We start from the raw sequence: 24,497 nt of genomic DNA, 5'->3' as shown, positions 1-24,497 counted from the left end.
CCCACAGACTGCTTCAGAACCCCTGCCCCCCGACCCGGCCTCCACTGAAATCCCTGTCCCCCAGCCTCCGCCGGACCCTGCGCCAGAACTCCTGCCCCACCCGGGCATCCACTGAAACCCCTGTCCCCCCCCATCCCCCGCCCCTCTGGCCTATACCAGAGCCCCTGTCCTCCCTAGCTCCTGTGGGAACCCCTAACCACCCCAACCTCCTCCAGAACTTCTTGTCCCACCAACCTCCGCCGGAACCCCTGCTCCCCACCCTCTCGGCCTCTGCCAGAACCTCTATCCCTGCAGCCTCCACCGAAACCGCTGGTTCTCCAAGCCCCGGCCCCCCCAGCTCCACCGGCAGCCCTGTCCACCCCAGCCTCCATCAAAACCCCTGTCCCTTCCCAGCCTCCACCAGAACCTCTGTCCCCCTAGCCTCCATCAGAATTTCTTTTGCTTCAGCCTCCACCGGAATCCCCGTCCCCTTCCAGCCTCCGCCAAAACCTCTGTCCGCACAACCTCCGCCGGAACCCCTTCCCCTCCCTAGACCCCACGGGAGTATTCTGGTCTACCCCCCCACCAACCTCCGCCGGAGTTCCTGCCCCTCATCCACTCTCTGTCTAGTGTGTACACCCTCTGTCTAGTTCCTGTCTCCCCAGCTTATACCAAAGGCCCCTGTCCCCAGCCTCTGCTGGAACCCCTGTCCACCCCTCTCAAACCTACGCTGGAGTCACCTGTCCCTCCGGCTTCCGCGAGAACCCCTGTCCCCCACCAGACCCCGCTCTGCCGGCCTCCACTCTCACCCCTGGAACCATAGAACAGTGCTTTGCACATAGTAAGCGCTTAACAAATGCCATTATTATTATTATTATAGCCTCCACCAGAACCTCTGTCCCCCAGGCTCCGCTGAAACCTTCAAGCCCCCACCAGCCTCCACAGGAGCCCCTGTCTCTTCCCGTCTCCCTCAGAACCCCTGTACCCCCCAGCCTCCACCAGAATCCCTCTCCCTCAGCCTCTGCTGCCATCTCTGCCATCATGTATCAGGCAGAAACTCCTCACCCTGGGCTTCAAGGCTCTCCGTCACCTTGCCCCTCCTACCTCACCTCCCTTCTCTCCTTCTATAGCCCAGCCCGCACCCTCCGCTCTTCTGCTGCTAATCTCCTCACCGTACCTCGTTCTCGCCTGTCCCGCCATCGACCCCCGGCCCACGTCATCCCCCGGGCCTGGAATGCCCTCCCTCTGCCCATCCGCCAAGCTAGCTCTCTTCCTCCCTTCAAGGCCCTACTGAGAGCTCACCTCCTCCAGGAGGCCTTCCCAGACTGAGCCCCTTCCCTCCTCTCCCCCTCGTCCCCTTCTCCATCCCCCCCATCTTACCTCCTTTCCCTTCCCCACAGCACCTGTATATATGGATATATGTTTGTACATATTTGTTACTCTATTTATTTATTTATTTTACTTGTACATATCTATTCTATTTATTTTATGTTGTTAGTATGTTTGGTTTTGTTCTCTGTCTCCCCCTTTTAGACTGTGAGCCCACTGTTGGGCAGGGACTGTCTCTATGTGTTGCCAATTTGTACTTCCCAGGCGCTTAGTACGGTGCTCTGCACACAGTAAGCGCTCAATAAATACGATTGATGATGATCTCCGTCCCTCCGCCCGGCCTCCGCTGGAACTCCCGTCTCTTCCGGCCCACGGCAGAAACTCTGTCTCCTCAGCAGCCCCCACCCAAGTCCCCAGTCCTCGGAAATCCCCGCCCCCCCTCCTCGGTCAACCAGAGAACCCGTCCCTGTCCCCTCTGCCATGGGGCCCGGAGCGGCGATGGGGTACGGATGCTGCGCCGCCCCTCTCCCCGCACGCTCCCCGGCTCTGTCTCCCGTGTCAGGTGCGGGAAGCTGAAGCGGGAGGGGAAACAGCGCGTGGACCCCGACCTCGGCTGGCAGAAGACGTGGAGAAAAATAGAAAGTGTGTATATGTATGCGTAGCTCTGTGTGTGTGTCCAGGGGGGGAGGGGCTGTGTGTAGTGGCACATGGGGTTGACTGTGTCTCCGTGTGTGCGTGTCCACGTGTGACCCTGTGTATGTGTGTCCCCACGTGTGTGCCTGCGCACTCTGCTACGGTGGGGGTGGGGGCTGCAGACACCCGAGAGAGAGAGAAATCTCCATCTCCGCTGCCGCCGCCGCTGCTGCCCCAGTCCCCGCAGCCCTGCGGTCCCGGGTTATTAATGCCATCGCCGCCGCCGCCACCGCCGCCGCTCATCCATATTTATCGTCCGCGCCGCCGCCGCCGCCACGGGGGGAGGGGCTCTCTGGAGTTTCTCTCTGGTCCGCTCCTCCCCTCCCGTCCCCTCCCCGGAGCAGCCCTCACCCCGCCTCTCCGCCCCAGGTCTGTGCTCCCCGCCGGAGGTCAGCGGGGGGAAGGGGAGGGGATGGGAGGGAGCAGGGGCCGCCCCCGGAGGCCGGGGATGCTGGGCGGCCACGGAGCCGCCCCAGAGCCGGGGTCGGGGGTCGGGGGTCGGGGGTCGGTGGAGGGGAGAGTGGGCCTCGCTCCGGAGATGTCCGTCCGGGACAGGTTGCGAGGGCGCGGGGCCGCCTCCCCGGGCCTCATTCCGGCTCCCGCTCGGCTTCCTGCTGGGGGCGCCGTGGACAGGTAATTAGGCTAATTGGGTCCGTGATATTTGCCGAAGGGAAGCGGGAAGGGAGAAGGGGGAGGTCGACTGGAGGAAAACGAGAAGGGAAGAAGGGGAGGTTGGCAGGAGGAGAGGGAGGCTGGCTAAAGGGGGCGAGGAATGGAGGGAGAGAAAGGAATAACAGACTGTAAGCTCATCATGGGCAGGGAACGCACCTGCTAATTCTGTTGGGTCTTGCTCTCCCAAGCGCTTAGTATGGTGTTCTGCCCATAAGAGACGCTCAATAAATACGATTGATTGAGTAGAAAGAAGCCGTTACTGAGCGCCCACTTGGTGTGCTGCACCGTTCTAGGCACTTGGACCAAGTGTCGTGTTTCTTGCCCAGGAAGCGTTTACACTCTAACGGGGGCGAAAAACATGAAGATAGTTACAACAAGATGCTCAAAATAAGTCCATGGAGGAAGGTGGGGGAGGCCACTAAGGAGAGGGAGAAGTGGGGAGGGTCTGGGCGAGGGGGCCGGGCTCGGAGGGGTGGAGGGGTGGTGGGGCAGAGGTGGCCATGGACGGCAAGGCCCGAACCCCCCCAGCCGCATTGCAGGTCGGATCCGTGGAGTTGGGGGGCCATTCAGAGGCCGTCGGCCCGTCCCCCCGGTCCCCTCCCGGCCCGAGCTGACCGGCACTGATGACTCAGTGGGCCATCACCGTCCCCTCCCCGCCCCTCGCCCCCCGTTCACGACGACCGCTGCGGCCGCGCCACGGGTTTAGTACAGTGCCCAAGCGCTTAGTACAGTGCTCTGCCTACAGTAAGCGCTCAGTGAATACGATTGAATGAACGGGAGCCTGCCCCGCGCGGGTCCCCCCTCCGAGTCCGCACAGGAGAAGGGCTGGGGGTGGAGGGGTGGGGGGAGCGGGGGACTTTCCCCCGCCTCTGGCGCGCATCCCCGCGTAAACCGCGGACACATTGTCTTTCCTCGCAGCCAGTGAGGTTCACCGAGAGGGAACTTGGGGCGGGGGGGAGGGAGGGGGCGAGACCACCCCATCCTGCCTCTCCCTCGGGTGGGGAGGGGGGTCGCCGCCTGCTCCTCCTGCCCGCCGTGGGCCCCTCCCCCCACGTCCTCTCCCCTCCCCCCTCGCCGTGTCCTCGGGGCGCGCGGGCTGCGGTGAGTTGATTCGGTTTTTATTCCCTCCCGCAGCCGCCGAGCCCCCGCCGCGAAGCCGCAATAAACTGGGGCCCGAGGGGGAAGGGAGCGGGGGCACCCGGACCTCATCAATCCCTGCCTCCCGCTCTGCGCCCCGCCCCCGGCCCGCTCCCTTCCTCTCCAAACCGCTCTGTTCCCGTCCTGCCGGCTATCTGCCTCACCCCGGCTCTCCCGCTCTGCCTCCACGCTATCCTTATCCCGTCTCCCCCTGGAATCCTCTCCGATACCCCGTTATCCCGCTTGCCCAGACCCGCACCCCCGCACCGCCCCCGCCGCGCGTGTCTGAGAGGCCGAGCCGGGGATTAGGCGGCGGTGAAGGAGGTGGTGGCGGCGGCGGCTCTACACGCTCCCCGGGCCCCGCCCCTTCTTGCCCGCTCCGATTAGAAATTAGCGATTAGTAATTAGCGATTAGTAGCTATCGATCTGCGCCCGCCCCCGCCCGGGGAGAAACGGGGCAGAGCCAGAGAGGGAAAGCGAGACGCGGAGACGGAGCAACGGAGAGTCACACAGAGAGACACGGGGACAGAGGAGACAGAGACGGGGTGGCAGAGGCAGAGATGAAAGGGCGGGGGCGAGAGGTGGACAGAGACAAACGGGCAGGAGGGGGTCTGTGGAGGTGGCCGGGGTCTCGGCCTGACCCTTCCTCTCCCTCTGCTTTTGAACCCCCTCCCCCGCCAAAGTCACAACCTGACGGGGAAGGCTGGATGGAGCCCACGGAGAAACGCACACAACCAGATAGTCACAGACGCGCGCGCGCGCGCACACACACTTACAGGCACAGACCAGCTCGTGCAAATCCACACAGACGCGGGCACACACACATGTAGATATTCGCAGACCCAGACACGCATATACACTTGGGCGCGCACAATCGCCCAGTCACACACGCACAAGGGCACACATATGTAGAGACACAGGCACACGTGTGTAGAGACACAGACGCACAGACACATACGTACACGCATGCACACAGAGGCTCCCAGACACACGGGTACACGTATGCACACAAACGCCCATACAGGCATTTCCAGACGAACACACTGTTTTCCAGCGTCCCCACCAGACGCTTGTTCTTTCGCTGGGGCAGTGGACATGGAACCGGGACCGGGCAGACTGACGGACGAGCGGTGAGGGGTGGCAGGAGCGATGGCGGGCGGAGTGGCTGGGCAGAATGGGTAAATGGGCAGAAAGGGGAGGTCGGTGAAACCACAGGCCTAATGCACCTCGACTCTGGGGGTCCAGACCTCCGCTCAGCGTTCCCCCCCCAACGGCTCTCCCCAAACCGGGGAGGAGGGCAGTGTGCAGGGGACCGACAAGACAGTGTGTAGGGCCTAAAAACCTGAGGCTTAAGACATGGCCCTCTCCTCCAAGGTCACAGGAGGGATGGTGCTGCGGCCGCCCAGCCCCCCGACAGGATGGAACCACTGGAGGAGGGGCTAGGAAGGTGGTTCCCGACTAGCTCCTTTTCTCCCCTCTGCCCCTTCTCAGCTCTCCCCCTCAATCCAGCCCCTTCCAGCTTTCCCCCAACCCAACCCCTTCTCAGCTTCTCGCTTCCCCTCGGTATGTGGAGGCCCGACAACCCTCATCCCCTCGGCCTCTCCACACTTGACGCCACAGCTGGAGGAAAGGGCAAGGCTGGGATGGAGATGGGGACACAGTGGTACTCAACCCCACCCTCCTACATACACAGGCACACAGGCGGGCGCGCGCGCGCACACGCACATACACACACACACACACACACTCGTGCACACCTAACTCGAGTCAGGCCTCTGCGGTGATTTGAGGGGGGCCTCGAGGGAGGTACACGATGGGTAGAGACACCGTCGTCCCCGTCCCTCCCCAGCCCCGAACTCGGGGGGAAATGGAGGTGGGAGCGCCTGGAGACAGACACACACAGAGACACAAACACACAAACATAGTCACCTGTGCATGGTCTAGATGGTCAGGCGGGAGAAACAGAAACTGACGAGATTTCTAGCTCTAGCTCTCTGTCTGTCTCCGTCTCGCACTCTCACTCCCAGGCCCGGGGGTCTTGGGGGCTTTTCCTCCTCCCGCACCTGCCTGTCCCCGGTCCTCCGCCCTCCCCCCACAAACTTGGGCAGGAGCTTGGAGCGGGGTGAGGGTTTAGGGGGTCTGTCCGCCCCCTCCCGCCCGTTCTCCCTTCCTGCCCTCCCCCTCGGCTCAGAGAAGGCGCAGAAAGTTGGCTCCGGCCGGGGGCGGGGGTCCGGAGCCGCCGGGGGTGCCCCCTTCCCGGGCCCTTCTCCACGCCCTCCCGGCTCCAGGGACCCCTTCCCTCGAACCCTCCGCCTCCCCCACGAAGTCCGGACCCCCGCCTCGAAAGACGGCAGGCGCCCCCAGGCCCCCGCCCCCCCCCCCCCGGACCCTCGCCCCCACTACCTTCCGCAGCAGCCAGGGGACGAGCAGCAGGGACAGCCAACTGGACCACAGCCGCATCTTCTCGGGGGGCGGCGGGGCTCTCCCGGGCCGGCGGGGGCGGTGGGAGCGGAGCGGCGATCCGGGCGGCGAGCGGAGGAGAGAGATGGGCGGCGGGGGTGGGGGTGGGGGGGCGGAGGCGGGGGAGAAAGTTCAGTCTGGCACCCGGGCGGGGGGAGGGCGGGGCTCTGGGACCCACCAATCCCGGGCCGCGCCCCCTCCCCTCCCCCTCCTCCTCCCCGCGCAGGACGGGAGGGGTCCGGGGGGGGGGGCAGGAACGGAGACATTCATTGTCTCGCCACGCCCCCCCTGCCACTCCCCTCGCCCCCTCCCCACGGGCGGGGCGGGACCGGGTGGGGGGGCTCCCGGGAAGCCGGGGCCCTGTCTGGCCGGTGACAGCGGGGCGGGGGCGGAGGCCGGGTCCCTCTGTGATCAATGACCCCCGTCTCCGGGTGGAATGAGCTCGGGGACCTCATCGATCCCCATCAGCGCCCGGCCCGCGTCTCCTTCATCGCGGATACCGGCTCGGGCCAGAGGCCGGGGACCGGGGGCAAGAACGGGGTCCGGGTGGGGCCGAGGCTCGCAAACCACCCTCAGTTCACAGAGACCCCCAGACCCTCGGACCGTCCCAGCCCTCAAGGCCCCACCCCCATCTTCTTCAGCCTCTCTCCCCCAGCCCAGGCACCTTGCCCTCTTCGCCCGTGTCTCTGCGTCTCGGAGACTCTGATTCTCCCTCGGGGAGGCAGTGTTGCCTGGTGGCAAGAGCACGGGACCGGGAGACCCGTGTTCTAATTCCACGTCTGTCACTCGTGAGCTGTGTGACCTTGATCAAGTTACTTACCCTCTCTGGATCTCAGTTTCCTCCGCTATAATAATAATAATGGCATTTATTAAGCGCTTATTATGTGCAAAGCAAGACGCCCACTTCTGTCTCAGACGGTGAGCCTCGCGTGGGACAGGGAACGTTTCCGGGTGGATGATCCCGTTACCTTCCTAGTGCTTAGCACAGTGCTTGTGCTTGGCCCAGAGTAATCGCTCATCAAGTCCCGTAATTATTACGTTTCTGCCTCCACCTCCTTCTTTCTCTCCCTCACGGGACTGGTGAGTCAGTGGTCGCTGGAGGTCCCTAACCCCTGTCCGCGCCACCCCCTCCCGTCGTACCGTGCTCTGGGGACCCGCCTGCCAGGTGAGCGGCTGGCAGCCGACTGGCTCCGGGGCGGAACACAGGAGGGGGCCCCTGGGACGGGGAGGTCAGGGCGGGCCGGGGGCCGGGGGGGCGGGGGAACCAGGGAGGCCGGGGGACCAGGGGAGACCGGGGGACCCGGGGACGGGGGAGCCAGGGGACCGGGGAGCCAGGGGGCCGGGGAGCCAGGGAGCCAGGGGACCGGGGAGCCAGAGGGGCCTGGGAGCCAAGGGGCAGGGAGCCGGGGAGCTGGGGAGCCAGGGGGCCGGGGGGCTGGGGGGCCGGGGAGCTGGGGAGCCAGGGGGCCGGGGGGCTGGGGGGCCGGGGAGCTGGGGAGCCGGGGGGCCGGGGGGCTGGGGGGCCAGGGGGCCGAGGAGCCGGGGAGCCAGGGGGCCTGGGGGCCGGGGAGCCGGGGGGCCTGGGGGCCGGGGAGCCTGGGGGCCAGGGAACCGGGGGGCCTGGGGGCCAGGGAGCCGGGGGGCCGGGGAGCCAAAGGGAAAGGGAAGCCAGGGGGCCTGGAAGCCGGGGGGCCGGGGAGCCAAAGGGAAAGGGAAGCCAGGGGGCCTGGAAGCCGGGGGGCCGGGGAGCCAAAGGGAAAGGGAAGCCAGGGGGCCTGGAAGCCGGGGGGCCGGGGAGCCAAAGGGAAAGGGAAGCCAGGGGCCCTGGAAGCCGGGGGGCCGGGGAGCCAAAGGGAAAGGGAAGCCAGGGGGCCTGGAAGCCGGGGGGCCGGGGAGCCGGGGGGGCCAGGGAGCCAGGGGGCCTGGAGGCCAGGAAGTCGGGGAGCCGGGGGGCCTGGGGGCCAGGGAGCCGGGGGGCCTGGAAGCCAGGGGGCCGGGGAACCTGGGGACCGGGGGACCTGGGGGCCAGGGAGCCGGGGAGCCGGGGGGCCTGGAAGCCAGGGGGCCGGGGAACCGGGGGGCCGGGGGACCGGGGAGCCGGGGAGCCAGGGGGCCTGGGGAGCCAGGGGGCCTTGGGGCCAGGGAGCCGGGGAGCCGGGGGACAGCGGAGCCAGGGGCCTGGGGGCCAGGGAGCCGGGGGGCCTGGAAGCCAGGGGGCCTGGGGGCCAGGGAGCCGGGGGGCCTGGAAGCCAGGGGGCCTGGGGGCCAGGGAGCCGGGGGGCCGGGGAGCCGGGGGGCCTGGAAGCCAGGGAGCCGGGGGCCCGGGGGTCCGGGGAGCCAGGGGGGCGCAGAAGGCTCCGGTTCGGTCCATTCGGCTCCGCCCGTGAGTTGCGCGCCGGCACCACCTGGCGTCCACGCCTGGTAGAGCAGCCCGCCGTCAGCCGGGAGCCCGGGCCGGGACTCGGCTCAGCTCCACTCGGCTCGGTTGGGCTCGGCTCCGGACACCTGCGGCCTTTAGGCCACAACGACTCTCCGCTCGGCCCCCGCGTTCGAGGCAGTCGGGGGCAGCGCCTCCTCCGCCCCCTCCCCCCCCGCCCCTGGAGACCCACGGGCCCCACCCACAATATCACTTTCTGGCTCTGGAGGCCCTAGCTCGGGGGAGGCAGGATGGGGAGACAGACAGGATGGGGAGACAGGGGGGAACCGGGACTGTATGTCCTGTCCCGGGGTCCGAGCAGGGAGAGGAGAATGGAGGGGGCATTCTCCGAGGGGGCGGGGGGGAGGGTCGTCACCGACAGTACTGACAGGGTCCGGAGCAATGTCCTGGGCGCCCGGTCTGTGTGGGCTTCGAAAACAAAGAAAATTGAAGAATAAATTCCTGACCTCAAGGGCTTCACAGTTCAACGTGGGGAAGGTGTAGACAACAAACCTCCTAACATTCAAAAGGTAAAAGAGTGAAGGTGTAGAGACCACCGGTGAACCACAAGTGTCAGCTGAACTAATAATACGATTCTAATGGATAAAACGCGGGGCCTCTCCGGTGGCTAACAGGGTGACCGGGCCAGGGAGGACCTCCTGGAGGAGGTGGGATTTCAGGAGGCTTAGAAGACTGGGGAGAGCTGAGGTCTGTCTGCCAGACTGGAAGCGGAGGTTCCAGGGCCGGAGTAAGGGGGTTAGCGAAGGGCAGGTTCGTTCACGGTGGGTTGAGGCCTCAGGCTGGTTACTTGGTTGGGGGACAGGGGGCAGGGGCTGACGAGAGTCCCGGGAGCGGGGGGAGCCGGGCAGAGAAGCCCCAATGGGGGTCATGCTGGGGTCTGGGCTGAGGGTCGTGCTGGGGTCAGACCCCGGTGACCCCGCACGGGCAGAGCGCGGCCTAGAGTTCCACGCCACCTGGCGGCCACGTTGAGTACTAAGCGCTTAGTACAGTGCTCTGCACACAGTAAGCGCTCAATAAATACGATTAAGATTGATTAAGCAGTGCGGCTGGGCCTCCCTGCGCAGACCACCCGTTCCCGGCTCGAACTCCTAGGCTTTACCGTGCCTCGTTTTACCCCTTCGCCCCACTGGCTGAGCGATTGGCTAGGGGCATACAAAGGAGATCGCCAGCCTCTTTGCCCTTCCCCTCACCAAAGGGACCGCGGAGCGCAGCTCCACGGCAGTGCCGCCGGGGACGGATCTCCAAGCGCAGGGCGGAGCGGGGGCAGGGGAGGGGGGCTGGGCCCACAGGTGGGGAGAGCGAGGAAAGAGCTCAGGCGGTGGGGAGTTGACGCGGGGAGCGGGACGGAGAAACCGAGGGTCCCGGCGCATCATCATCATCATCATTGATGATGATCATCATCATCAGTCGTATTTATTGAGCGCTTACTGTGTGCAGAGCACTGGACTAAGCGCTTGGGAAGTCCAAGTTGGCAACATATAGAAACAGTCCCTACCCAACAGTGGGCTCACAGTTGTCGCCCCCTCCTCCTCGCCGGGCGGGGGTTGGAGGGGCTGGGGGGGGTCCCGAGCCCGCGGGCGGCCGTCGTCGCAGAACGCGGCGCCCCCTGGCGGCCCCGCAGGGAAACGCTCCCCCCGCCGCGCCCCTTCCCACCCAGGCCCAAAGCCCCCCGCCCGCCCCCCACCCCAGCCCCGGCGCACGCGCAGTGCAGGCCACGCTGGTTGGTTAGAACAATATCTGTGATGTTTAGTGGAAAGGAATCAGCAAAAATTATTAAAACGTTCGTGTCCGCGAGCCAGGCCCAGACCCCCAACTCCGGGGCCATCGCCCCTCCCCGGCCTTCCTCCTCCTCCTCCTCCTCCTCCTCCTCGCCGGGGGCAGGGGCAGCGTCCATCTCATGGCGGGAAGGGGAGGGGAGGGGAGGGAGGGGTCGAGGGCGAATCTAGAAAGGAGATCAGCCCGGCCCCCTCCCCCCAGCAGCAGGGGCTCCCCGTCCCCCGGGAGTTACAGTTTTACAGCCCCCTTCCCCAGGGCTGCAGGGGGAGATCCCCCAGCCCCCCAGGAAGGCAGCAAGGGAGGGGGGCAGGGAGACATAATACTGTTCGCTCAGTCGCTCACATATAAAAAGTAATTCCTTCATTTGTACATTTATACAGCGGGCGGGCGGCCGAGCCGGGGTCTGGGCCGGGCCCGGATCCAGGGTTTCTCACTGGGGAGGGGGCCTCTCTCCGGGGCGGGATCTAGGCCAGGGGGTCCCCCAGGTCGTCCTCGGCCCCTCCCCGCCCCAGCAGCTCCCTCTTCTCGTCGGTGCTGGCCAGCGAGCGACGGCTGCCGTGAGCCCCCATGTACAGCGTGGCGTAGACCGGGTTCGTGAAGTTGGTCGGCTGACGGGGGGAGGGGGGTCAGCTGGGAGTCCCGCACGTGGGCCCGGCCTCCCAACCCCCCACCTGCACCCTGCCCTGCACCCCGGGGCTCCCCTCACTCGTCCCCCCGGCCCCAGTCCCCCCACCAGGCCCCCCCGCCGCCTCGGGATTCCCCCACCTTGTCAGGGTCCAGCGCGAAGTCGGCATCCAGCAAGTCCCCCACGTCGTCAGGGTCACCGCCCTCATACATCTTGTATGTGGGGTTCCCGATCTCCACGTTCATCGCCCCATTGCTCATGCGTTGGTGCTGGAACCCCTTAGCGCTGAGGGGGGCAGGGAAGGGGGACCAGTTGGGAGGGGGCAGCACTGATGGGGTGGTACAAGGTCAGTGGGGGGGTAGGCCGGTGGGTGAGGGGACCCCTGGTCGGTGAGGGCAGCGTGGTCGGCGGGGAGATGCACCATCAGTGAGAGGGCATTGGGGTCTGCGGGAGTCTAGGGGGCTGGGCCTGGGGTCTAGGCCAAGGCAGGGAGGCCTCGTCCTCCCCCCTCGACTCACCCCTGGACGCGCCGCTTGTACCAGACGGCGATCACAGCTCCCAGGAGCAGCAGCAACAGCAGCAGCAGAGGGACAACGATGGAGGCCACGCCTGGGGGAGGGAAGGGGAGGGGAAGGGAAGGGGGGCGGGGGCAGGGGGCAGAGTTTGCTCTGGGTGGTGGATTCTCCATTTCCCTTCGCCAGCCCCCCCACCCGAGCCTGCCCTTTTGCCCCCCTGCACCCCTCCGGCCTCCCCCCAGCCCCAATGCCCTCTTGCCTCTCTGCAACCCTTCCATCTGCCCTCTTGCCTGCCCCTACCACCCCCCCACTCCCCCTGACCCCGGAACCTACGTCCAGTCTGCTCCTCCCCGACGACCTGCTCTTCACAGCGCAGGCCCATCATCGGGTGGGGGCACCTGTGGGGGTGGGGGCAAGAGTGTGAGTGCAGCCTAGCTCCCCAGCTCCCAGAGGACCCCTAGGAGCACAGCCCCGGGCCCCTGTTCCTCCTTCCCCCTCTAGGAGCCCAAGGACTGGGCCTCGGCAAGGAGGTGTCTGGTGGGTTTTGCCCAGGGTGGAGTCGGTGTCCCCCTCAGGTGGGTTGGATGACATCCCCGGGGTGGGGTCGGGCACTCACAGGCACTCGGGCATTTGTGTGCGGCTGTCCAGGGTACAGGAGCCACCGTTGGCACAGTAGCCGGTGCAGGTCAGACAACTGGGGGCCTCCTTCCCGTCAGGGCAGCTGTCGGGGGAATTTGCCATATTGGGGGTGGAAGAGGGTGCTGGGCAGGGGAGTGTGCAACGAGGATTGGGGAGAGGGTGCCAGGCAGGGAGAGTGCCACAGTTGGGGAGAGGGTGCTGGGTGAGGTAGTGTGCCATGGGTGGGGGGAAGAAGAGGGTGCTGGAGGGAAGGGAAGATTGAGCCATTGGCGGGAAGGGTGCCATGGGGGTAGTGGGAAGGGAGAGTGCCATGGCGAAACCAGGGGCAGACAGTGGAGGGAGGGGAAGGGAGGGAATTGGGGATGGGGAGGAGGGAATTGGGACAGGGAAGGGGGGAATAGGGGGTGGAGAGCGGGGGAGGAGGGGACAGAGGAGGAGAGAAGAGGAGGGAGATGCGGGCAGGAGGGAGGAGGGGAGGGGGCAGGGGCTCACGTGCAGGTGACGTCGGCGTTCGCCTTGCTGACCCTGCACTGGCCCCCCAGGCAGCGGGCACACCGGTCGTGCTGGCATTGAGGCCCTTCAAACTGTGCGGGGCAACGGCACTGCCTCGTGCCCGTGGCGGTCAGCCGGCACTCGCCCTGGTTCTCGCAGTAATCGAAGCATTGCTCTGCGGTGGGGACCGGGTCCCACATCACATTCCTTCCACGGGGGCCACGCTCTCCATCCCCGACACCCTCACCTTCTGCTCCACCCCCACCCCTCCGGCCCTCCCACGGGCACTCACGGTACTGGCACCGGTCTCCCAGGAAGCCGGCCGGGCAGTGGCACAGAGGCTGGTTGCCCTGGTTGACGCTGCAAGAGCCGTTGTTGCGGCAGTGTCCGGCGCAGACAGGCTGGGTGCAGCGGGCTCCCGTGTAGCCCGTGGGGCAGCGGCAGGTGGGCATTCCTGGAGGGTGGGACTAGATGAGGAAGCTAGGGGGGACGGGGGGAAACGGGCTCCCGCCCTCCGCCCCTGGAGGGATCCCGTGTGCCTGTGCCCTCCCTCCCCCGTCTGCTCTGCCCCCGGCCCCCCCACATACCCGAGGGGGAGGCGGCGCAGGTGCCCCCATTCTGGCAGTGGCCCCAGCACTGGTCCACCTCACACTTGTCACCGGTGTAGCGTGGCTGACAGCGGCACTTGGGTTGCCGGCGGGCGTTGAGGAAGCAGCTACCGCCGTTGTGGCAGAGGAGAGCACAGGTGCCAGGCCGGGAAGCTGTCGGGAGGTGGGGGTGGGGGCACTTCAGTCGGGGAAGCAGAGGGTGGGACACCCACATCCTCAGCCCCACGGCCGGGTCCCTCCTTGGGGTCGGGGGTCGGGGCTGGGGTCAGCGGTCGCACCGTCGGGCGGGGTGGTGGGTGCGGGCAGCAGCACGCAGGTGCCGTTGTCCAAGCGCCGGCCGTCGGGGCAGGTGCACACGGGACCGCTGGGACTCAGCAGGCACAGCCACTCACATTTCTTCCGGTCACATGGGTTTGTCACTGTGGGGGTGGGACCCTCAGCCAGAGCCAGCACTTTCTTCTGCCCTGCTCCCTGCCTGAGTACCCCCTCCCCGGCCCAACTCTTCCCCACCAGGGTCCCCCCACCAACCCCCGTGCACCCCCACCCCTCCGGGCCCCACCCAGCCCGGACCCTCAGGCTGCTTGTGCTGGTGGTAGAGGACCACATCCGAGGCGTGGCTCAGCCCCGCCGTCAGGTTGATCAGCGGGCTGTGGCCGAACTTGTGGACCTTGAAGACGCGGTTGTTGCTGTACGTGACCCCGTAGATGAAATCCTCAAACACGTCGATGCTGAATGGGTGGCTCAGCCCTGCGGGGAGTCCGGGGTCAGGGGTCAGGGGCCGGGGGATGGGGTCAAAACGGGGCTGCCTCCCCCGGCTCCGCGCCCTGCCTGCCCTCTCACCCTGCTTGCTGCCAGCAGCCACCACAGGGTCAGTGCCATTGAGCCGGACGCTGCCGATGACCGAGAGTTTGGCATCCGCCCAGTAGAGCCGCTCGTTGTGGTAGTCCACGGCCAGACCTGGGGACCCAGGGGGTTGGGGTCGGGATGCTGGCCCCGCCCACCCCACTCCCTGGCCCATGCCCCGCCGCCCTGCTCCCGAGCCAGCCCCAGGTCGGGAATGCCCTCCCCGCTCCTCTTCCTCCAGGCACGGCCCTCCCTCCCCCACCAATCCAGCCGTGGTCCCCCAAGCCGGGGCTGGGAGAAAGGGGCTCAGAGCACCGGTGGCCCCGGGCCGTACCCGTCGGCCACTGAATGTTGTCTTGTACCAGCGTCTCCCGCAGGGTTCCATCCATGGCCGCCGTCTCGATCTTCGGGTGGTTCCCCCAGTCCGTCCAGTACATGGTGCTGGGGAGGCGGGCGGGGCGACGGTGAGTACCGGGGAGAGGGACCCCCGCCTGCCCCGGCGCCTGCCCCTACTCCCTGCCCCCGGGCTCTCCAAGCCCCTCACCCCCGCAGTGGGTGCACCACGATGGCATGAGGCTCGTCAATCATGCCCGAGATGAGCGTCTTGCGGTTCTCGCCCTTCATCTGGGCCACCTCGATGACGTCACGGCCCGAGTCCGTCCAGTAGATGTTTCCGGCCACCCAGTCGATGGCGATGCCCCTGGGCATCTTCAAGCCGGAGATCTGGCCGGGATGTGAGGTGGGCAGGGAAGGAGAGGGGGAGATTCTGCTCAACAGCCACCCTCCCAGCTCCCAGGGCCCCCTGCCATAGCCACCCCAGCACCACGGGCAGCGTCCAGCCTCCGGCCTCTGGCACGGGGCGACCCAGTCAGCAAGCTACAGTGCTTGCATCATGCTACTGTCTAGGATGAAAGGAGCAAGGAGGGCCATGGTGGGGGGACAGGGAGGGCTAGCTCCGGTCCACACTGTTGCAGCAGTGACAGCGTAGACTCCACCACTGCCCTCCCCGCCTCCAGCCAGTCATTCTACCCCTCCTGGACTCCCGCTTCTCAGCCCGCCCCCCTCCCCCCTCCACGTCCCCCCCGCATCCCCTGGCTAGGCTAGGCAGTTCTCCTGGCACCCCGTCCTCTGCTCCCCACTCACGTTGAGGTGCGTGACGCCTCCGTCCAGCTGGCGCCGGTTGCGATTGGAAGTGGTGGCGGGTGCGGCGGGTGGCAGCTCCCGGAAGGAGATCTTGCCAGTGTGCCAATTGGTCCAGTAGACACGATGGGCCTTGACGTGGACGTCCAGGGCGTCGATGCGGACGCTTTCGTCCCCCTGGAAGGCCTGCTCGTAGGCCGAGTTGGGGTTGAAGGGGAACAGGCTGCGGATTTCATTGTCATCCGCGATGTACAGGATCTGGTGTTCCGAGCCTGGGGGCATTGGGTCAGGGGGCGTGGGGTCAGGGGGGCTGGGTACGCAGACAACCTCTGTCGCCTCCCCTCCGCCCCGTTTACTCCCTGCTCTCTCCTCGGTACCCCCAGACTCCCCAGCACCCCGGGGCCCTCCCCAGGCCCACCCCAGATAGGCCCCAGCGCACCCTCAGCTTTGCAGGTGTTGCGTGCCTTGACAAAGTTGCGGGCGCAGCTACACAGGTGGCTGCCCTTGGTGTTGTTGCAGAGCTGGGAGCAGGTGCCAAAGCGCAGGCACTCGTTCACATCTGCAGGAAAACAACAGCGCATCCGGAACGGGAGGTGAGGGGAGGGGAACGGGGACAGGGACAGGGACAGGAGGGGGCGGGGGAGGGGCGACCATGACAGGGAGGGATGGAGTGGGGAGAAGGGGGATGGGACAGGGAGGGCCGGTTGGGGATGTGGGCTGTGTGGGGGGGCAGGCACAGACGGCCCAGGGCCCGGGCACCTTGGCAAGCGTTGCGTCCGGGCACCTTCTGGAAGCCACTGCGGCAGGCACAGTAGGCAGAGTTGGAGCTCTGCACACAGCGGGCCTCGTCCCCGCACAGGCTGGCGTTGGCCTGGCAACCGCTGCCCTTTGGGTCTGCAGGGAAGGGTCCGGGCCAGGGTTCCATGAAGCCTCCACACCACCCCTGCCCCCACTTTCCCCATTCCGGTTTCTCCACTTTCCGTTCTGGTGGAGCAGCCCAGCTTGTCACTGCCCGCCCCCCTCCACCAGCACCGATGGAGCAGTCCAGCTCATCGTTGCCCCTGCCCCCCCCACACCAATGCCTGCACGGGTGGAACAGCCCAGCTCATCACTTGGCCCCCCACCCATCACCGGCCACCCTGCCCACCTGCACGGGTGGGACAGCCCAGCTCAACAGTGCCCCCCTCCCTGCAAAACCCGTACCGGTGGAGCAGCCCAGCTCGTCGCTGCCGTCCCCACAGTCATCAAAGAAGTCACAGCGCAAGGCGGCGGGCAGGCAGCGCTGGTTATGGCACAAGAACTCGGCCTTCTCGTGCCCGCAGTGTGGAGTCTGGGCCGTGGGGGGCTCTGGGAGGGGCAAGGGGAGAGATGGGTCAGGACGCTTGGGGAAACAACTGTCAGGACACTTCCCCTTCTCCTGGAAACATCATCCAACCTCGGCTTCACCGACGCTGTCCTCTCCTGGTTCTCTTTCCATCTCTCTGGCCGCTCATTGGAGGACTCCCACTCTGGCTCCCACCCCGACTGCGGCTGTCCTTCAAGGTTCAGTTCTGGGTTCCCTTTTATTCCCCATCTACACCCACTCCCTTGGAGAATTCATTTGCACCCATGGCTTCAACTACCACCTTTATGCGGATGATTCCCAAATCTACATCTCCAGCCCTGACCTCTCTCCTTCTGGGTAGTCTCGCATTTCCTCGTGCCTTCAGGACCCCCCTACTTGGATATCCCACCCACACCTCAAATTTAACAGGTCCAAAACAGAACTCCTTATCTCCCCACTCAAACCCTGTCCTCTCCGTGACTCTCCCATCACTGTAGATGGCACCACCATCCTCCGTCTCACAAGCCCGTAACGTTGCCGTTTTCTTCGACTCCTCTCTCTGAGCCAACCCACATATTCAATGTCACCAAAAAAAGTCATCTCGACCTTCACCGCACCGCTAAAATCCGCTCTTTCCTCTCCATCCAGACTGCTACCACGTTAATCCAAACACTTATCCTATTCTACCTTGATTACTGCATCAGCCTCTTTGCTGACCTCCCTGCCTCCTGTCTCTCCCCACTTCAGTTCTTACTTCACTCTGCTGCCTGGATCATTTCTCTATAAGTCATCGTTCAAGTCTGCATTTCCCCACTCCTCGAGAACCTTCAGTGGTTGCCCATCCATCTCCACATCAAACAGGAACTCCTTACCGTTGGCTTTAAAACACTCAATCACCTTTCCCCCTCCTGACTCACCTCACTGCTCTCCCACTACGACTCAGCCCGCATGCTTTGCTCCTCTATTGTCAACCTACTCACTGTACCTCAATCTCATCTATCTCACCGCCGACCTCTCGCCCGCGTTCTGCTCTGGCCTGGAACGCCCTCCCTCTTCATATCCGATGGATGATCACTCTCCCCACCCTCAAAGCCTTACTGAAGGCATATCTCCTCCAATAGGCACTCGCTTCCTTTTCCCCTCCTCCCTTGCGTGTGCCCTTGCACTTGGACTTGCACCCTCTCTTCTTCCCTCCCTCAGCCCCACAGCACTTTGTATCTGTAATTTACTTCTGTATATTAACGTCCGTCTCCTCCTCTAGACAGTGCACTCGTGGTCGGGAGCATGCCCACCACCTCTGTTATATTGTCCTCTACCAACCACTTAGTACGGTGTGCTCTGCACCCAGCAAGCGCTCAGTAAATACGATCGATTGATTGATTGCAGCCCCACTCACCCTCGTCCCCCAGCCCCCAGCCCCGCTGCCGGTTGCGGCCCCCATGCTCACCGCAGTCCTCCTCGTCGGAGCCGTCCCCACAGTGGTTTACACCGTCACACTGGCGGCCGATCCAGAGGCAAACGCGGTCGTTCTTACAGCGGAATGGTCGGTTGGGGGGACACTGGAACCGAGCTGGTGGTGGAGACCACCCCCACCCCAGCATCAGAGATGCAGGGGCGGGGTGGGGACGGGGTGGGGCAAGGAGGGGGAGGGGCAGGAGGAAACCACTCACCGCAGAGCTCTGGGTTTTCGTCCGAGTTGTCTCCACAGTCGTCTTCCCCATCGCACTTCCAGGCCAGAGGCTTGCACAGTGTGTTGTTGCACTGGAACTCATCCAGCGGGCAGGTTCGCACTGTGGGGCGGGGAGGAGTGGTGAGGGGGCACTGTCCAAAACTCAACTCCTCTTTCCACATGAACCTCCTCCTCCTCTGCACATTCCCCTCACCGCTGACGACCGCACCACCACCCTCTCATCTCCCATCATCCTTGACTCCTTTTCTTTCAACCCCCATCTTCAGCCTGTCATTCTTCTTCCTTCACATCTTCACAACCCACCCCACCACCCCCACCATCCAAACGGCTACCAAGCTGGGCCAAGCACTCGTCACACCCGGTCTCGACTATTGCATCAACCTCCTGCTCAAACTGCCCCCCTCTCCAGTCAGTCAGTCACATTTATTGAGCTGTTACTGTGTGCGGAGCACTGTACTAAGCACTTGAGAGAGTACAATGTAACAATAAACGGACATATTCCCCACCACTACGAGCTTCCAGGCTCCATTCCACACTACATTCTGTTGCTCGCATCACTTTTCTACCACTTTCCCACGCCTATCTCCCTGCTCTTCCAAAACCTCCAGAGGTTTTTCCATCCCTTTCGGTATCAAGCAGAAACCTCTGCCCATCGGCATTAAGTTCCTCCCTCAGCTCTCTCCCGCCCTCCTTACCCTCACTTCTCTCCCACCCCACCTCAGCACGCCCATTTCACTCCCTTTTTTTTTTAAATCTAACGGTATTTGTGAAGAACTTAGTACGGGCCAGGCACTATACCAACCGCTGGGTAGATACGAGCTAATGGGATGGGACACAGTCCATGTCCTACATGAGACTCACAGTCTTAATCCCCATTTTCCAGATGAGGCAACTGAGGCACAGAAAAGTTAAGTGACCTGCCCAAGGTCACACAGCAGACAAGTGACTGTGCCAGTATTAGAACCTAGGTCCTTCTGACTACTAAGCCATCCTGCTTCTCAAGGCCAAGAGTCCTGACTTGCTCCCTTTATTCATCCCCACAGCACTTACATACCTATCTGTAATTTTATTTACTTATATTAATGCCTGTCTTCCCCTCCAGACTGTAAGCTCACTGTGGGCAGGGAATGTGTTTATTTTTATAGTGTACTTCCAAGTACAGTGCTGTGCACACAATAAGTGCTCAATAAATACAATAGACTGACTAACCTCCTCTCAAAGCAACCTACTCCCTGGGCCTGGTTCTTGTCTCTCTCTCCCCCTCCCACCCCCTTCCCAGCGGGCAAACAAACCAGGGCGCTCCTCCAGGAGGCCTTTCCTAATCCACTGTTTGGCACCACATTACCATTTCAGTATTGCCAGATCGCCCGACCAGTTTATGGAATAGCTTAACTTTGCTGCCTCCCCTAATGGTAAGAGTTTAGTGTCAGTCTCCTTCACTAGAGGGTAAACCCCTGGAGGAAAGGGATTGTGTCCGTCAACCCTAGTGTACTATCCCAGGGCACAACTGTACAGTACTCTGCACAGAATAAGTGCTCAATAAATATCACTGAATAATTGATTGAAGGGGCAATGAAAGGGATCAGAGAAACTGATGGTGGGCAAAGTGGGGGCAGCTGGTGGGGACAGGCAAATACTCTGGCTGGGGATCAGGTGGGGAAGGGGTTAGGTAATTCCCACACTCCCTGTGCGTCCCCTCACCGCCTGTGTTGCAGGTGTCTTCGTCGCTGCCATCCATACAGTCGGCATCCGCGTCGCACCGCCAGCGCAGGGGGATGCAGTGGCCGCTCTTACACTGGAACTGGTCCATGTCGCAACGTGGGCTGCAGTCTTTCTGTGGGGACAGGGTCCGAGACCCAGTGACTACCTCATCCCCCCTCAGTGGACAAAGCCCTCCCCACTCTGGTCCCTGCCCAGTGAGTCCCTGGTCAGCCCGGCCCCACCCCTTACCTCATCTGAGCCATCTGCGCAATCATGGTCTCCATCGCATTTCCAGCGCCCCGCAATGCAGCGCCCGTTGGCACAGGAGAACTCACTCTCGGAACAGGGCCGTGGAGCTGGCGGGTGGATGGGCACCGGGAGGTGGGCACGGGGGTGTCTGCCCAGGACACCCTCCTCCCACGCTCAGTGCCCCTGGCTCAAGGCTCTCCATGACTCCCCTCTGACTGCCCTTGCCCTCCTTGGGGCCAGTGCCCTCGCCCTCCTGGCCCAGATATCTTCCCCCGGGGCCCAGGAGTGAACAGGGACAGACACGCCACGGCTAGGGGGCAGGGCATGGGAAAAAGGATGGAGCGGGAGGGAGGTGGGAGGCAGGGAGAGAGGGAGGGGAAAGGCTGAGGGGGCTGGTGGGCAGAGACACCTACCTCTGAGTGCCTGAGAGGACAGTGTGGAAATGGAGAGAAACATGGAGATGCAGTGAAATGACCAAATGTAGACTCGCAGACACACACACATACAGACACACACACACACGCCATATGGAGGGGCCGCGGGAGGACCTGCGGGGCAGGTGAGGGCTGGGGGGCTGAAACCGGGCAGGCAGAGGCAGGCCGGGGGCTGGGAGCCGTGGGGAGGGGGTCTCCGGAGGGGGGCCGTCTCCAGACAGGGTCCCAGGGGGCACCTACTGCAGCTCTCCTCGTCCGAGTTGTCACCGCAGTCGTTGTCGTAGTCGCACTGCCAGCGGCCAGGAACGCAGCGGTTGTTCTTGCAGCGAAACTGGTACGGTTCACAGGTGCGCTCGTCTATGGCAACGGAGGCGGTCAGCCGGGGTCGGGGGTGAGCTGGTCTGTCCCCCAGCCCCGTGGGTCTAGTCCCTCCAGGCCCCACCACAGACGCTCACCACACTCCTCCTTGGGCTCGTCGGAGCCATCCCCGCAGTCGTCTTCCCCGTCGCATTTCCAGCGAGCGGGGATGCAGCGGCCGGAGTCCTTGCAGCGGAACTCGTCCACCCCGCACGTCATCTGGGCTGCATCGGGAGGAAGGGGTGATGTCAGCGGGCCATGGGGGGAGGGGGATGGTCGTAGGGGGAGGTGGGGGTCGGCAGGATGGGAGCGAGGGGGTCAGCGGGGGGAGGGGGAAGAGGATGAAGCAGTCAGCAGGGGGGTACGAAGGAGTGAGTGGATCAGTAGGGGTGTGGGGGGGTACAGGGGTCAGTGGGGGGTAGGCGAGTGAGGGGGCCAGGACAACTCACTGCAGTTGGTCGGCTCATCGGAACCGTCGACGCAGTCGTTGTCCCGGTCACAGACCCAGACGCGTGGGATGCAGCGCTTGGTGATGGAACACTGGAACTGGTTCGGGGCACAGGTCACTTCCGCTGGGAGTACGAGGGTGGGAGGGAGGGGAGCCATTCAGTACCACAGATTAAGGACCCCCTGCCAGCCCCCCACAAACTCACCCTCCCTGCCCCGGCCCCATGCCCACTCACGACAATCTTTCTCATCCTCGCTGTCACCGCAGTTGTCCTGCCCGTTGCAGCGGAAGATGCCCGGGATGCAGCGGTTGGTGTTGGTGCACTTGAACTGGCTCGGCAGGCACACGTGGATGTCTGCAGGGGGTGGGGGGACGGCCAGATGTCCATCAGCTGGTCGGGCGTGGGGGAAGGGATGGGGTAGGCTGGAGGACGGACCCCTCCCCCAGGCGACCCCCGGGCCCCGGGCCCCGTGCCCGCACCGCAGTTGGCTTCGTCCGAGTTGTCCTGGCAGTCGTTGTCGCCGTCGCAGATGAAGGCCGGGTTGGTGCAGATGCCGGTGGAGCACTGGAACTGGCCTGGCCGACACTTGAACTCCGCTGTGGGGGACAGCAGGATGTCACGGACGGGACAGTCGAGGGCCCTGGTGCTCCTCTCCACACTTCCCCCCATGCTCCCCACGGTGCTTCCTCCAGTGCTCCCCCCTGGTGCTCCCGCCCCATGCTCACGGCAGTCGCTGGGCTCGTCGGATCGGTCCCCACAGTCATCCTCCGTGTCGCACTTCCACCAGAAGGGGATGCACTTGTCATTCTTGCAGACAAACTGTGGGGTGGGGCTCAGAGTGAGTAGGGGGGTGGGACAGGGGCGGGGTGGGCCAGAGGGCATGGAGGGCCGGGGGCTGGAGAGGACTGGAAGGCCTGGGGGATGGGGTGGTGACTGGAGGACTAGGGAGACTGGAGGGTTGGGGGGACTGGAGGTCTGGGGGCCAGGAGGACTCAAGGACTGGGTGGATGGGAGGGTCTGGGGGACTGGAGGACTAGGGAGACTGGAGGGTTGGGAAGACTAGAGGTCTGTGGGCCGGGAGAACCGGGTGGACTGGAGGGTCTGGGGGGGATGAACTGGAGGCCTGGGGCTGGGAAGATTGGAGGGCTGGGGGGACTGGAGGCTCAAGGGGCCTGGGGGGACTGGAGGGCCAGTGGCCTGGGGCCCACCTGGCTAGCGGTGCAGTTGGAGACGCAGGTGCGCCCATCACCCCCAAGGTAGAAGTTGGTGGGACACGCGCACTGGTGCCTCCCCCCAGGGGACAGCAGGCACAGGTTGCTGCAGCCACCGTTGTCCACTTTGCAGGGGTGATCGGGCACTGTGGACAGAGTTGGGGGGTCAAGCGGCAGGCCACCCCATGCCGGGCTCGGACCAGTCCCCCTCCCCCATCCGGGCCCGCATCCCACCCCCTCCCCGGCCGGACCCGTGCCCGCCCTCCGCAGGCACCGTCGGGCTGGCGCAGAGCATGGAAGACGTGCAGGTCCATGGGCCGGTGCAAGGTGCTGATCAGCAGGGTCTGGTTGGCTCCGCTGGTCTTGTGGGCGCGGCTGATGGACTTGGTCTCCCAGTCGGTCCAGTACACAAAATCCTCAAACAGCGTCAGTGCGAAGATGTGGGGGACGTCCTGACTCAACACTGTGGAGGGGTGGTGGTGAATCGATCAATCAATAACACTTGATTTGAGCACTGTACTAAACGCTCGGGAGAGCACAATACAACAGAATTAGGAGATGTGTTTCCTGCCTGCAGGGGCTGGGACTGCCACCCTACCCCATGCCCCACCCCCCACATCCCCTGGGGCCCCCACCCCCTGCCGCGAACCTATGTGCCGATTGGAGCCATCCAGGCTGGCAAACTCAATGTAGTCCTCGCGGGCGTCGGCCCAGTAGATGCGGTCATTGACGGAGTCGAGGGTCAGACCATTGGGCCACGTGATCCGGGTGTCTACCACCACGCTGCGGCTCGAGCCGTCCATGCCGATGCGACCGATGAGCGAGTGGTCTCCCCAGTCTGTCCAGTACAGGTACCTGAGGCCGGGCGGGGTGGTGGGGGGGGTCAGCATCCGGAGACCCGTCCCTGCTTGCTGGTGCCCCCTCCCCCTCCCCCACCAGTCCACGACCCCCAGTGCCCCCTCACCCATGCCGCACGTCGACGACGAGGGCGCGGGGCTCGCGCAGGCCGGAGCTGACTAGCACGGTGCGGTAGGCGCCGTTGAGCTTGGAGACTTCGATGGTGTCCCGCCCCTTGTCACACCAGTACAGGTTCCCGCCGACCCAGTCCACGGCCAGCCCGTCCGGATTGCTCAGCCCCGTGCGGTGCAGCACCTGCCATGGGATGGTCGAGCAGAGCAGAGGTCAGGGTGGGGGAGATGGGGGCTTGTGGCAGGGGAGACACGGGGGGCGGACACGGAGCACAGGGGCCCTGACCTGCACGTTGCTGCCATTGATGTTCATCCTGCGGATCATACTGCCCTGAGTGGTCACGTCCGTCCAGTAGATCATCTGCTCACGGTAGTCGAAATCCAGAGCCACTGCATTGTTCAGCCCCTGTGGAGCAGGGGGCAGGATGAGCTGGGGGGGGGTCGAGGCGTGACCAGACCCCTCCTCATCCCTAGGGGGTGAGGGGGCAGGGGGATTGGAATTTGGAGACCATCAGGTTGCGTAGGTCCTACAGCAAGTGGGGCCCTTTGGGGTCAGGCACCCACTGCATTCCCTTGCGTAATTGCCTCACCTTCTGTATAACATTAAAATAGGAGGGTGGCTTTTACAAGGGACATATGAGTACTAAGCTTAGCACTGAGGAAAAGGAGGAAAAACAGGAAAGAGAAGGAAGGCAGGCAGAAGGAAGAGAAAGGTAAGAGGGCAGTTGGAAGTGTTGCCTACAAGAGCCACTCAGGCAATTGACTCTCC

At 64.4% G+C, this 24,497-nt stretch overlaps 1 protein-coding gene across 1 annotated transcript in view; it reads right to left on the bottom strand.

Moving 5' to 3' along the window:
- Nucleotides 1-10,428: 10,428 nt before the first annotated feature.
- Nucleotides 10,429-24,497, bottom strand: part of LRP1 (LDL receptor related protein 1) — a 49,456-nt gene continuing 35,387 nt past the window's right edge. The window contains exons 58-89 of the mRNA XM_038752247.1: nucleotides 24,015-24,134; nucleotides 23,725-23,912; nucleotides 23,410-23,615; nucleotides 23,035-23,223; nucleotides 22,758-22,906; nucleotides 22,275-22,368; nucleotides 22,029-22,145; nucleotides 21,784-21,903; nucleotides 21,550-21,672; nucleotides 21,199-21,324; nucleotides 20,984-21,100; nucleotides 20,310-20,416; nucleotides 20,061-20,193; nucleotides 18,340-18,459; nucleotides 18,117-18,239; nucleotides 16,549-16,692; nucleotides 16,105-16,239; nucleotides 15,785-15,904; nucleotides 15,349-15,617; nucleotides 14,750-14,928; nucleotides 14,540-14,646; nucleotides 14,203-14,319; nucleotides 13,933-14,109; nucleotides 13,641-13,781; nucleotides 13,342-13,515; nucleotides 13,047-13,208; nucleotides 12,755-12,929; nucleotides 12,240-12,344; nucleotides 11,957-12,021; nucleotides 11,627-11,717; nucleotides 11,249-11,393; nucleotides 10,429-11,091 (exon numbers count right to left, since the gene is read on the bottom strand). Coding sequence (XP_038608175.1) covers nucleotides 10,948-11,091; nucleotides 11,249-11,393; nucleotides 11,627-11,717; nucleotides 11,957-12,021; nucleotides 12,240-12,344; nucleotides 12,755-12,929; nucleotides 13,047-13,208; nucleotides 13,342-13,515; nucleotides 13,641-13,781; nucleotides 13,933-14,109; nucleotides 14,203-14,319; nucleotides 14,540-14,646; nucleotides 14,750-14,928; nucleotides 15,349-15,617; nucleotides 15,785-15,904; nucleotides 16,105-16,239; nucleotides 16,549-16,692; nucleotides 18,117-18,239; nucleotides 18,340-18,459; nucleotides 20,061-20,193; nucleotides 20,310-20,416; nucleotides 20,984-21,100; nucleotides 21,199-21,324; nucleotides 21,550-21,672; nucleotides 21,784-21,903; nucleotides 22,029-22,145; nucleotides 22,275-22,368; nucleotides 22,758-22,906; nucleotides 23,035-23,223; nucleotides 23,410-23,615; nucleotides 23,725-23,912; nucleotides 24,015-24,134 — 4,482 coding nt within the window. The 3' untranslated portion in view covers nucleotides 10,429-10,947. The remainder of the gene's footprint in view (nucleotides 11,092-11,248; nucleotides 11,394-11,626; nucleotides 11,718-11,956; nucleotides 12,022-12,239; nucleotides 12,345-12,754; nucleotides 12,930-13,046; nucleotides 13,209-13,341; nucleotides 13,516-13,640; nucleotides 13,782-13,932; nucleotides 14,110-14,202; nucleotides 14,320-14,539; nucleotides 14,647-14,749; nucleotides 14,929-15,348; nucleotides 15,618-15,784; nucleotides 15,905-16,104; nucleotides 16,240-16,548; nucleotides 16,693-18,116; nucleotides 18,240-18,339; nucleotides 18,460-20,060; nucleotides 20,194-20,309; nucleotides 20,417-20,983; nucleotides 21,101-21,198; nucleotides 21,325-21,549; nucleotides 21,673-21,783; nucleotides 21,904-22,028; nucleotides 22,146-22,274; nucleotides 22,369-22,757; nucleotides 22,907-23,034; nucleotides 23,224-23,409; nucleotides 23,616-23,724; nucleotides 23,913-24,014; nucleotides 24,135-24,497) is intronic.

This window comes from Tachyglossus aculeatus, chromosome 10 (assembly GCF_015852505.1).
Source record: "Tachyglossus aculeatus isolate mTacAcu1 chromosome 10, mTacAcu1.pri, whole genome shotgun sequence".
Taxonomy (NCBI): Eukaryota; Metazoa; Chordata; class Mammalia; order Monotremata; family Tachyglossidae; genus Tachyglossus; species Tachyglossus aculeatus.
The sequence above is the reverse complement of the archived record's forward strand: the minus strand, read 5'-3'. Positions and strand labels throughout refer to the sequence as shown.